The following is a 13,757-nucleotide window of genomic DNA, read 5'->3' on the forward strand; positions in this document are numbered from 1 at the left end:
TATTGAAGGAGAGAAATGAGAAGGTTTGTAAGTGTGTGGAGTCTTGTAGTGGGAGAGTATTTTTTTTCTTAGTTACATTTTGAATCGTCTTCCAATTTTTCCATCAACCAGCTTATCTGTTCTCACATTAATTCTCAGCTTTGCATTTACAGTTCATCCTTTTTAGTGTTTGGTTATATTAGATTAAATAATTATAACATGCTTCTAGCTTTATTAATGGTCATAGGCTGGAGGTTTTCAGACTCTTGTTTTTAAAATTCAAGGACCAAGAAATATCAACCTTGTCCTGTTTAGGCATGGAAGTGAAATCCATTGCTCTGGACATAGCTTGTTGTTCTAATGCTTTGCCATCAATTCTGGTAAAACCATATTTACACTGAATTCCATGAACCTTTAGGTGTTTCGAGTGCTGCTAAAGCTGTAGAGATTTTGTGTCACAACACAGAAGGGTTCCTCTAATGATTCATTTGAGTTTGCATTGGGGTAGGTAAAAAATGTCATTTTGTTGTTGAAACGTTGAGTTACCATAACATCTGATTCTTGAAGGTCAGAGGCAAACCCTATTACTTTCTCTGCTATATATTTTTTTTACTTTTATATGTTTTTTTCTAGATTTATGTCTTGTAATGTTTTACAGTTGTTCTAAGTGTTAGGTTGAGCTTTGCTATAGAAAACAAAAATACTAACTAGAGAAATTTATTTTTAGTTGAGTGAAATCTCGTGTTTTATCTAAATAGTTTGTTTGTATGTAAGGCTCTAGATTGTTATCCTCTCGCTCTCTCTTGCTATTACGCATGTCAGTAGGTGAAGGACTTTGGAAAGTTACGCTTCCTGGTGATTCTCTCCCAAGTTGTACTGAAATTGAATGTAGCCTGTTAGTTTTTCTGTTGTAGACTAAGGCCGTTGCGCTAACAGTAATTCCTAAAGTACGTGTTCATTTGATGAGTATAACGGAATTTTTCCTTGCTGTGGTGCTTTTAGTTCCAAACGGCTCAAAGTGTTTTAAGACCTACATTCAGTAAGTACAGAATCACCATTACAAGCCAACGCTCAGATAAAGAGAGTGGAGTGAGCTATGGAATTTTCTACATGGGTGTATAGAAAGAAGGGGAAATTTTGGCTGAGGAGCTAAGTCAAAGTCTAGAAATTACGAAAAGTAATGTATAATGTAGAAAAGAGCTCTCAGGGTCCAAGGTAATAACCGTTATTCTGTCTGCCTTCACCTCTCCTTGAATGCATGTACAGATAATTGATCAAATCCATTTCACTTTCCTTGGAAGAATAAGGACTTGAGATTTGAGCCAGTTGTTCTTGGAGCTTAGGGAGTTACTGTCGTTTTGCTGAGCACCTGAATTCAACAGTTTTTTGAATTGCTAAAACTCCTCTACAGCATTTAAGAAAATGGCTGGATTGGGTAGAAATGAACGTAATAAAAATATGAAACTGTCCTCTGCCTCTCATTTAAGTTTCAGGGTTGCATAGGGAGAGATGACTGCATTTACTTACTTGGCTTTAATTGGAAACCCAGTTTTCAGAAAACACATCTGAGATTCTCCTGCTTATCTCTTACTTTGTGAATGCTGTTTGGGATTTTGTGTTTGTCAAGCTTACTCTGGGACTATTTGGCTAGAGAAACTAAGCTTCCATATCGTATAGTTTTGGAATGCCTTTCAAAAAAAAAATGCATGTACTTTGTAATTTTTCCATTCTCTTGACTTTCACACATAGTTCTTATACAGTGTCTAAGGCTTACTTTTAAAATCCCAGGATATGCAAGAGGATGTGTCTTGGTTAATGAATAGTAGTAAGAGTTCTGTAAATAGTTCTCCTCCTCTTAAGTAAAAATCCTCCTTATAGAAAACAGCATATGTCCCTTAGATCAACTACTGTGAAGTTTTTATATCTGTGGATTGCCAGTCCTAAAAATACATTTGTTAACACTTCTAATTGATACTGGATTTAAAAGAATTTTGGATTAATATTATGACAGTGTCTCAGAATTATTTCTTTAATTGTGATTCAGGAGAAATCTAAGACAAGGTTTGAAGTTGTCCATAGTAATTCATAGTTGTCATTGAGTTTTTTTTTTTTTTTAAAAAAATAAAATAAAAAGAAGTCACAGTTCGGAGAAATTGTATTTTATTCCTGTCGGATAAGCCAATCATGATTTCTTGAGGGTTTTTTCATGATTGTTGTTTTGAATGTATTTAATCCGTACTCTAAACTGTATTAAGTCTTTCTGTAAGGTTTTGGGGAGGTTTTTGGTTTGGTTGGTTGTTTTTTGTTTGTTTGTTTGTTTCTGTTGATTGGCTAGATAAGTCTCTTGGTGGTATTTTTGTTGCCTAATCACAAGTATTCATAACTGGACGTGCAGAACTCTAGCCTGACAGCTTACATCTGTGAAGGGTTTAAAGCTCTGTAAATAGAGGTACTTGGAAGATCTAAACTTGGTAGTGCTCAGTGTATACACTGACATTCCTTGTGGATGCTTGGGCCAGAAAAAAACAAGCAAGTTTTCTACACCGTCCTTAAACAGAACTTTATCATCTCAAATTAGTATTTAGAAATACTAATACCTACGCTTTGGTGTTAATTCTCAGTGGATGAACGCATCCTCAACAGCAACTACCCGTCCAAATCTGGACGCAAAATGGCTGATAGTTACAGCATGTCAGTAGTGCAGTAGTTGGTATAAACCTTATCAGGCTACTTTGCATATATAATTCATTCATATAGTGCCCTGAACGTTTCGGGTGCAAGCAGTAGAGATCTGTATAGTCAAACTGCTCCTAGGGGTCCATATAACTTCCAGATTCTCTTGGTTTCTTCTTTGTCAGACCACAAATTTGTAGAGTGGACAGTTTAATGTTCATGTGAAATGGCATGAATATGCATCTATGTATTTACAAATAATAAATGTCTCTACTATTCGATGTGTCTGTGTATTGGAAGCTGTTTATTATGATTATAGATGTTCAGAATATTAAAATCCGTATTTAACTATAGAACTATGGAACAGTAATAGCGAAGAAAATGTTACTTTAATGAGACTATAGTATTTTATATAGTGTAATGGTTATTATCAAAATGGACTTTCTAGATAATTCTACCATATGTATTTAAGATGACAAGTTAGAATACTTTTTCATTGTTATTTTATATGAATCATAAGTAGCATGATGATAGACAGGCAAGCAGCACTGTTGGTAAGATTATCTAGTGTTATCGAAGTTCTGCTTTTCTTTTGCTAAACTCATGCTATACTGATTGAAATTTTGCGTTCTAGATGTCTGCCTCTGGATGACTTTTTCTGTAAAACTTCAACCAATATGGTTCAAACATTCTGAAGACTGATGCAATGGAAAAGACTCTTGTCTCTGTTAAGTTTTCTAGGGACCTTTGAATGTCTGTAACGCTCCTATGTTTGAGCAGAGTGACTGTGACGTATCATGTTATGAACACAGAAGGGGCTTAATAAAGAATGTATGGATAATTTTTAGTTCTTGAGCTTCCTATGCTTTGGATGCTTACTAATGGTGTTCCTATTTTGCTGCTGTGTGGTTGATTATACAGCACTTTGCAGTCTGTGATTTATCTTATTTTGCTTTAGATTATTGGTTGCCAAGTCAGAAGAGAGCCATTGGAGTCTACTGAACGGTATACTCGTTGGATCAATAATCTGACTGAAGAACAACTTCTTACACAGGTATTCTTGTTTCAGCTGTGACTGAAATTGTGGCACAAAGTTACACTTTTCATTAACGATACTTGATTATTTACCAAAGTTATCAGATACATATTTTGTAAAGTTAGTCTTTTCAGTATGAGAGAAGTTTGCAATGCACGTGATGGTAATGTAAGGATGACCTCACACTGGGAGAGGTTGAAGCTTTTGAGTTTAGCTTCACAGTGAGCCTTATTTTTTTTCCTCTGCTGTCTGTGGTTAAATGCATATACTTTCATGTTCTAATAATTAGATGAGGATTTTCTTTTAAAAGATGTATTTAAATACACAAGGAAAATAGGCTTTCTTGAGAAGGAATTTTCTTTCCAGAAGGTTAGGCACCGACTGCTCCTGTATCTGGTTAAGTCTTGCTACAAATCATTTTAAAATAGCAGTTCTTCAAGGATTAAACAGGGCTCGTTATTCATGATTTTGAGTAAGATGCATCTTGTGCAACTGAAGATGACAGTTTTGGCATAACGAAAGGTTGTTTCATTAGGCAGGCAGCCAATGCTGAACTAAAAGAGACTTTGGCAAAAACAAGTTAAACTGTGGAAGAGATCAGTCCAGCTTGTGGAAGAATGTGTATGCTAACTTAGTATTATAAGAAATCTAATGCGTGGTTAACAGAAGACAACCCAGCACGCATTAAGATGCAAGTACTTGGGGTTAGTGTTTGTGGGTGCTATGGCAGGAAGACATTTGCTTTTGATTTTCCTGGATTTAAGTGGTTGAGAAGATTAATATACCCTTGTTTTTAGACTTCATTATAAAAACTACATTGTGTTCTCCATTACCCTAACCCCCCAAAGACTTACTTTCAGGCTCTGATATGGTAATTGTAACCCAAAAAGCACAGACCTTCTTTTAAAATCAGCAGTGGCACTATGGTTTCCTATAATTTACCAAGTGAAAGTAGTTACAGAAAAACAGTTACCCATGGAATATTTGGGTTGGCCTTTCAGTTTGGCATTAGCAAAGTTTTGTAGGTTGAAGACCTGTCAATTTGTGTCTCAACATCTGGATACACAGTAATACCGCATCGCTATGTTGTTGAAGAAAAGAGAAAGAAAAACCTGGGGCTGTAAAACTTTGTCCTCCAACTTCTGAAGTGCTTCGTTTATCTTCACGTGGCCACTGGATGGAGCCTTTAATGAATTAAGGTGAAAATTAAAAGAAATGTCATAACTTTGAGATTATTTAAGGTCTGGTCGGTAAGGGGGTGGATGCAAAAAGATAACTAATTTTAAGATGGGGCTTTCAGTTTTCTTCAAGAGACTATAAGATATAGTGCTTCTGATAGTAGGATGTAGATACCATGACCTGGGAATTTCTTTGCATTTCTATGTGCCTGTGAATACCTCTGAAAAACGTTAATCAAGCAGCATGTGCAGTCCATTATTTTAATGTATGATTTACTTTCACACATTTTACAACTAGATGAGAAATGTTGGAAAATATATTGGGATAGGAACTACGAGGCTGCATGGTGGAACTGGTGCTACTTTTAGTTTGGTTTCTTAACGAGATGAGATTTATACAATCACGCTATTTATGTGTTCCTAATTAGCTTTTGAACTTGCTACAAATTCTTCACCAAAGTTAACACAGGCATAGAAATTCCTCAAAGACACAAGTTTCCTGAAACTTTTGTGGAAGTGTGAAGCTAGGTAGAAAAGAGAGACTCTACTCTACCAGCTGCAGCTCGTATGTTATTAGGCACGATAGAATCTACTTGGACAGAGATCCTAGGTGACCAGTCATAAGAAAAGCTTCAGTTGGACCCCATGATCAGCTGTGATGCCCAAGGCTGTAGAAAGCTCAGCTTTTATAATTCCGGCGCAAAAAAAACCTGTTTGATTTTTGGTGCTGTACATGTTAGGATGTGTCCTCTCTCCTGCTTCAATATCCATATTTCTCATCATAAATTCAGGTGGGGAGGTAAATTATTTTGCTTTTCCTTGACTTAACAGGTAGGAGGAGGAGGAAGTGGAAGGAGAAACTAATCCAGCTTTTACGTAACAATCGGGATAGGAGCCTGTAATGTACGGTTAGGCTTGCTTTCTCCCTCAGTACATGCTGTATTTTGTTTTGGATGCGCATTTGCTAATTCTTTTCAGTAAATGAGCCCCAAGAAAACTACAATTCCAGTGATGAGCCCTTGGTAATGGATTTGTAGAATCTCTGGGAGGAGCAATCCTTCAGGGAATTCAGGAAATTTGGCTTTAATTTACAGCATATTGTCTCCAGCAGTTTCCTGTAGCGAAAGAATGATCAGCTTTTTTCAGCTGTCTCTGTAGTCAGTGCCCAGTTTTTTTTCCATTTACTTCTGTTGCATTTCTGTATCATGCATGTACAAATTATTTGTTCCATAATTTGGGAAACTAAGGCAACAGTTAAAAAGAAAGAGTCAATTGTTGAGAACATGTAATCTCCTGTGATAATATTTATGTTTCAAAACAAATAATTTCTTAAAGTATGTTTGCTTTACTAGGCAGTGACCAAATCCAGTTTGAAAGAGATAGGTGGCTGCAGATGTTTTGTTAAGTGGTTGGATGGCTTCATATGCTTCAGCGTGGGCTGCCGGTTTTATATCGCTTGAGTCAACACCAGATTTCTGGATTGAGTGTCCATCCTCTATCCTCGTGCTGCGAGGATCATGCAAAATGCTTCTAGCATTTTAACTTTTGCTTTCCCTTAGCGATGGCCTCCTGATGCTTACTCATCCATTAAATGTTTCTGTAAACAATTATACTGTAACATTCCAAAGATGCTTTTTGGCACGTGTGAAATTGCAGGATATAAACTTCAGAGAGTCTGGGGGGAGTAAGAGAATACAATGAGAGCATAGTAATGTAAAAACTACCTTTTAAAAGATGAATATTTGCTTGTTTAAGGTTATCTTCAATATAAGTTCGGAGTGCTTAAAACATGCTTTTACAAGTATACTAATGTAAGCCTTAAGATACATATATATGAGGGGCTTGCTATCTTTTTGTCCAATAGTTTAAAAAAGAAAAAAAAAAAAAAAGGTCATTTTAACTGTTCAGTAAGTGCAGAGTACAGTAACAGGTACAGGAGGAAAATGTGCAAACAAATTAACAATTAAAAGAACTGATTCTTTTGATGTTGGAGTAAGTGGGGAAAAAAATAGATTAAACCTAATCTTACTGTAGGATATCCGAGTCTGAATTGTGCTTGAAATCTGGTTAAAGATTGATCATGCAGCATTTTGTGTACACTGGAAACTTTACTGTAGTGTTAAACTAAAAACATCTGAAGGTTTGTAAGGTTTATCTAAGCAGTTTTTAAGGATTGTCGCTGACTATAAGTAACATAGTTGATCTCATGTCTGTGTCTGTTGAATCGCTAGTTAGGTTAGTTTAGTCTCACGGACAGCTTGTGAGGTACTATATTCAGCCTGAAGCATAATTCCATCTGACCGGCTGTTTTTTTTCCCCTAGCCAAAGACAAGAAACTGCTCTGCTTTCATATAGCTGTTCACTTAGAAAGCAGACTGTGAGCCTGGACTGATATGCGAGGACAGCCTTGCAAATAGGACTGGCCTCTGTGGTTGATGAGGTTAGACTGTCCTGGTTTAGAAAAATCTGACTGAACAAAACATTATGATTTCCTAAGTCTGTTGCACACTGTAATGTGTCTGTATTGCTTCTGATACGTAGTCCACTTGGCGGATTATCTCCGGGCTCTTTGTGTTGGATAGACCTTGAAGTTTTCACAGGTGATTTGTAGTTCTCTTATCAGTATTCTCTTTGGATCATCGGCTAGAACAGCAGCGTTTGACATATTAGAAATCCATACCATTCACTTTTCTATGCTTGCAGGTGCCTGTTAAATTTAGTTAATAGGTTTAAAAGCTGTGGTTCTCTACTTACAAAGTCTGTCTATCTTCTATAAATTGTATGAGACTTTTAATTAAAATATTAGATAAAAGTTCATGTAACAAATCAGCGTTTACTGTAGATATTCAGTTTGGAAACTGATCCAGCCTTTCGGTTGAGTGGATCATGTAGCTTGTTTTAAAGGCAAGAAGGACCATATATCACGAGCTTTTCCTGATGTTGTGACTGGGCCTTTTCCATACATTCAGTACACTCAGTGTTGCATTGTCTTAGTGCATCTAAATAGGCAGCTCCCTACTACCTGGGAGGAGAGAAGGCAGCCAGGGTGGGTTGAGGTTGGCTGAAAAAGTCATACAGCTTGCCGTTCCCTCTCTGCCCCGGGAAAGGGAGTGAGTGGGAACAAGCTGTGCGGGTTAGCGTGCTTGCCGTCTTCTCTGGTGCGTGTATAGGTGCCGCCTGATACATGTGCAGTAAGCCCAGTGTAGTAGGGAAGGAGCTGTACTGTCCTCGGGAAACACTGCAGCTGAATGCAAGCTGGCACGACCAAAGCAATGCGCTTGGTCTGCAGCGTGGTGCCAGAGAGCTCACAGAAAGCTGGCAGGGGAGCGGGTTGCGGGCAGGATGAATTTTCCAGGTAAGCCGCAGACCGAGCATCCCTGGCCTAGAGCGTCTCTTTTCACTAGCTGCAGACGAAAATATTCTGACTGTATAAATACCAGAGGTTGATTGTCAGTATTTTTCTAACCAGAACTGAAATAATTGAGGTGGCAATTTGAAAGTGGATGTATAAGTACTTGCAATGTGTGCTGTCCTGTTACATTTATAAAGGCTGAAGCTGGGTGAAGAGTAAGACTTTCTTACTTGAGAATGAATATAACATGAAAAGGCTGATTGATTTCCCCCTCCCCCCAACTTCTTTGATCTTTGCCACTAATAATAGCTCACTTGTGTTTGTTGTCTTTTGATCAGAAGCTATCTCAATGCTTTCTGGCGCTTTTTTTGTCACCGTTTCCTCTTCCTTCACCACAATATCTAAAAACTTGGTAGTTAATGGTGAAGTCCTGTTGTTTTTCTACTAAGTTGGTACAAGCAAAGTTACAAACTGGTTAAAAGGATTGGATTCTACTAAGCTGTATGGGAATAGCCATAAAAGGGGGAAGGAAAAAAAAAAAAAAAGGCCTCTTCGTTTTGTTTGGGGGGATTCCCCCCCCTTCCAGAGCAGAATGCAACAAAATTGCACAAGGCCATTGATGTTTGTATTTACTTTTGAAAATGCATGTCAAAGGGGTTTGCAAATTCTAGAAAGCTTAATAGAAAGTGGCTTACCCACATCTGTGAATCAAAGCATAATTAGAACTACCTAATGAGGCTCTCTGTAAAGGCATCTCAGGGTCAAATATTCCTGAACTTTTAGAAACAGGTTTCCAGTAGCTGAAAAGGCGTACAGGGTTTGCTTTGTGTGTTAGCAATTTTGCATGAACTTAGAGGTTCATAGAGGAAAGAGTATTAAGTAGCTTGGATTTTTTTTTTTCATATTTTGTTTGATGATTTGTATGCTTAAACAGGGCTTGAATGTGGCTCATAGTATGTGGTAGTATTTAAGTGTAATAGAAATATTGTAATATAGAATAAAAGCAATGTGGAATAGAGTAAGTTTGGTTTCATTCCAAGAATGAAATAGTCCTGATGAATTCCTGAAGAGTACAATCTTACAGCATGATGGATACTTATATGGCATAAAAAATATGATGTGAATCTGTTGGAAATTGAAATTAAGCAGGTGTAAATTGGTTTATCTCCACTCAAATGTGATTTGTTCCAGCTGATCTTTCCTTATCTTTTAAGCATTTAATCATACCACTATGAAATGCAAGGTGTATGCATCTAAAAACCATTTTTCTTAAGATGTTTGCTGTAAGAGATAGACACGTAATGCTGAATGTAAAGGCAAATGGTCAAGGATTCCGTTTTCAGAAATGCATAATTTTTTTTTTCCAAACTGTTATTGGCATCTATGTCTCCCCAGTTCTTGTGAAAATTACTTGGAAAAACAATGCAACAGGTTAAATAGTATCAGGACTCAGTCATCAAATTAGTTCTGGACTTAGGGACATGAACAGAACCAAGTAATAGCTCCCAGTTTCTGAAATACTAAAATCTTTTTCCTAAATGCTCCATTTAGTCTTGTTTGATCTCTCGTGGTTACCCTATGTTACCCTAAAAATAAACAGCCTTTAAATGTCACTTTGGGCTCCTATCTCATTGCCTTTCGTAGCTTAAGGAAACTTTACTTTGGTCTAACAAATGAGGAACAAAAATTAGTTTTGCTCTTAAAATGAAAGATGAAATATTAAATTGGCTGTAACTCCCCCTCCTTCCCCCTCCCCAAACAAAAAAGTTAATCTAAGTACAAAAGTTTCCAGCTAGTTTAGTGATGTGTACTTTTCAGTCAGTTCTCCCTATGTGAGAGCACAGGGCAGATACACCCATAACTTCCTGTAATTTTTTTTCTTTGTGCATTTGAAAATCAAAATGCTGATTCCACAAAAATAGAAATATTTTCACTGTGGCTTTTAGTGTAATAAAAATTATTGATTTTTAAACAGATTTTCACACTAATGCAGCTCTCTAATATAGGCTTATATAGAGGGAAAAATAGTGTTGTTCTCTGTTGCAGCCAGGCACTGAACACTTTTTCACCTTTTAAGACTTGTATACGACGAGCATGTGAGTTAAGTGCCCCGTATTTATTAGTGAAAAATAACTTGCTTGTTTGGTTTCAGCTTTTAATGATGAAAGTACTGGACTAGATTTTCAGAAGAGCTCACTGATTTCTGGAGCAGTTGGAGAGCTTGGTGTGCGAGTGTGACAGCATCATGTGGGAATGTGGGGCAGTAGATCTAAAGGCCAGTTTGCTCTACTGCAGCTGATATATTGTTTCTTATTATTCTTTACACTGGCCTCACTCTACCAGGTTTAACGTTCATCTCTACAGTAGTTCTTGCTTTTTGATTTCTTGGCTAGTTAAGGAAGCTAAATTGAAAAATATTTACATACACCTTTTCCTTTCTGAAGTATTAAGGCTATATGTTTTACTGTTGCGTTGACGGGGGGGGTGGGGGGGGTTCTTTCTCTGTTGTAAAGAAAACAGGTTCTGGTCCAATCTAACAACTTTTGAGCATAAGGATCCAGATTTAATGATTTTCTCAGTCCTTAGATTATTTTGTTAGTGCAAGTGTGGCAAGTATGGACCCAAACTGGGACGTGGGATTTTTAGTCTGTGCTTGTACAGCCTTGGCCAAAAGGGCTGTGATTAGAAGTTCTTGAGCTGAAGTTATGCAAATATAAAAACTAATAGCTAGTTTTCCAGAGGGTTATCAATGGGCATTTGTAGTTGTGAAGAGTGTGCTCTTCTTGTTATGGACTAGATCTTCGTGTATTTATTTATTCCAACTACATTCTCTTGAGAGTGACTAGCATATATCTAGTTCCTCTACAAGTAGCACTTGTGTATACAGCTCAAATATGAGAACTGGAATGATCACATGCAAAGGAGGTGGAGTAGGCATGTGCTTTGTGGTTAGCAGAAGGATAGTCAAGCCCTGGCCCGAACGGAAATCTGAGCGATTGCGAGGCATGGGGTGTATGACAAGGAAGGAAATGGTCTTGCATCTGGCTTCTAGTGCAACTGTTGGTCCTTTGCCACCTCTCTGGATGAGTTGGTTTCTGTGATGTGGGTGGATTTAACCTTTTGCATCGCTTGCAATGACTGCTTCCACAGCACAGAAAAAGGGAGCAGAGGAGAAATGTAAGCCTGGCAGTCTTATACCCCTTATTGTAAAACCATAATGCCATATTGAAATTGTAAATTCCGATGCTGGTGAACAAAGTACCACATCTTAGAGGTTGCTGCAAATTATAATTATTTTCAGAGGCACCAAACTAGAAGAAGCAAAATGTTAGCAGATATTTTTATGAGACAGATCTGAAGTATTTGGCATGAATTCCCATTCCTTTATGCTCTCGAACCTTACTGGAGAAGATATTAGGTATACCTGTCAACATAAAGGATAAGGGATCAGAAAGTTTGCACAATGCAAGGAATTGTTATTTCCAGGGCTATAATTTCTCAACGTGCCAGGAGTACTGTGTTTAATTTGCATAATTCTTTGCATACCTGTAATAATGTCATATTGAAATATATATAGTAATGAACATATTAAGGTTGAGATTATGATTATTTTATAAGTTGCTACAGTCAAACTAAGACAAGCCCTTGCTGTTCAAGTAATGATTAAAATTTTACTTAAAATGTTTTTTTAATTTGTGTCACTTTGGAGGTTTTATTCTGCCATTGAAGGCAGAATAAGCGTGCTGTCTATAATCTGTTTTACTTGTAAGCTTGCACAAATTGTATTGGTATGTCTGTCCAGCTGGGGATTTGATATTGGAATAATTATGCTAATAAAAGCCCTTATATGGGTTCACTTTTATACAAGCGATGTGTATCAACAGTTCACAGTTACACCTTGTATACTTACGACCTGAGTGAAATAGTATCTTTTTTTTTACAGATATAGGCACGTCTTCACTGGAGAGTTGCGCTGTGGTGATTATACTACAATGTGGATAACAAGGTGTCTGTAGCGTAGGCATTTGTTACGTGGAAAACTTTATGCCTTCTATGGCCTGTTGGGTTGATACTACAGTGGAAGAGCCTAGAAGTGACATTGTAAGGTTTTGTTTGTTTGTTGTCGTCTTTGTACTCTCCAAATCTGAACTATGTCTTACTTAATGAGAAGATACCAAGACAAAATAACATGACTGGGAATTCAAATTCTAAACAGAGCATGGCGACCATTAAAATGCACTTCTTTTTTTTTCATCTGACTGTAGACTGTTACACAAAACTTCTTTCCACAGGCATTTAGTGGAGTCTTCTGTGGGTTTGCATGGTGCACTTCTGTCTGATTTTTGCTTGATCTCATGTTCTTGTTCTTTATTCCCTTCTCCTTCTTTCATGTCCTTTCCCTTTTAAGCACATTTGGAACAAAACGATAAATTCTCTGGTGCAAAAGCCATCTCTTTGTTCTATGTGTTAATAATAGCTAGTAAAATGGGGTCCAAGTTTGTGCTTAATACTGCATAATACTGATACCCGTTGCTTTCACACCTTTATTTACTAGATGAACAGTGGGAAATACCTTTTTCACTCCCTAATTGAAATTTACTTTGAACATACATGCCAGACTGTCATTTGTTACACACTCATCTGTGTGACTCTGTAATTTTGGGGGAATTTTGGGACTGTTTGGCCGAGTTTCATACTCTGTGTTTTCTGACCCTTTTCGCTCTTTTCCACTACGGACTTTTGGAATTGGTTGTTATGGCTGTGACAGCATTCAAGAGCTTTCACTTTCCTCATTCGTTCTCAGTTTCATCTCTTCCCTGAAAGGATTGTTTCTTTCCCTGGTGCTTCATAAAAGGGCCACAAGTTCACCGCATACTTAATTGCCCATTCATTTTGCAAGGAGCAAATTGCTTAGTAGCTTCTCATAAAGAACTCTTAAATGTAACCATCCATGAGTGAAGTTGCAGATTTAATAATCATCTCCATATTCGGGAGAAAACAGTACTGTATCCATGAATTTCTGTATGCATTGAGTTTTCTTAGGTATGTCAGTCTCTGGGAAACAAAGTAAATTGATTATCGGGTTGGCAATTACATTTAAACAGGACGTAGCACTTTAGAGAGAAACCAGACTGCAATGCAGAATTGCATTGTGATTGCAGTTTCTCCATGCAGGAGATGGATCTCTTCTGAACTAAAACTCATACACTTTGACACACTTTATTTAGAACACTACCAGGCCAAAAAAGCGGTACTGAGCCCAGGCTACTGAGAAGCAGTCTTACTGTAGCAACATTTACCTCTGGGAAATCACAGAAGGAAATTTTTTAACTTTTTATAATAGAAACAAGAAAAGCTGGTAAAAGGTCATTACAATCGACCTGAGTACAGTGCACACTTCAGCAAAACACTAAAAGGGCCATATTTGCTTTTAAGCCTTCCGTTGCTCTTCTGAATATCCAGGAAACTCGCAGACTAAAGGAGAAGTGATTTTTTTTTTTTTTTTTTTTAAACCTGTGCTATGCACAGGACTCAGTCA

The 13,757-nt window shown here is 37.3% G+C and overlaps 1 protein-coding gene across 3 annotated transcripts in view; it reads left to right on the forward strand.

The window, feature by feature from the left end:
- Positions 1 to 13,757, forward strand: part of B3GNTL1 (UDP-GlcNAc:betaGal beta-1,3-N-acetylglucosaminyltransferase like 1) — a 137,517-nt gene that overhangs the window by 34,977 nt on the left and 88,783 nt on the right. For 2 of the 3 annotated variants that reach the window (XM_068913435.1, XM_068913434.1), the window contains exon 6: positions 3,611 to 3,706. The exons of the other annotated variant lie outside the window; for it this stretch is intronic. In XM_068913435.1, coding sequence (XP_068769536.1) covers positions 3,611 to 3,706 — 96 coding nt within the window. The remainder of the gene's footprint in view (positions 1 to 3,610; positions 3,707 to 13,757) is intronic. 3 annotated transcript variants of the gene reach the window in all.

Source organism: Struthio camelus, chromosome 19 (assembly GCF_040807025.1).
Source record: "Struthio camelus isolate bStrCam1 chromosome 19, bStrCam1.hap1, whole genome shotgun sequence".
Classification (NCBI taxonomy): Eukaryota; Metazoa; Chordata; class Aves; order Struthioniformes; family Struthionidae; genus Struthio; species Struthio camelus.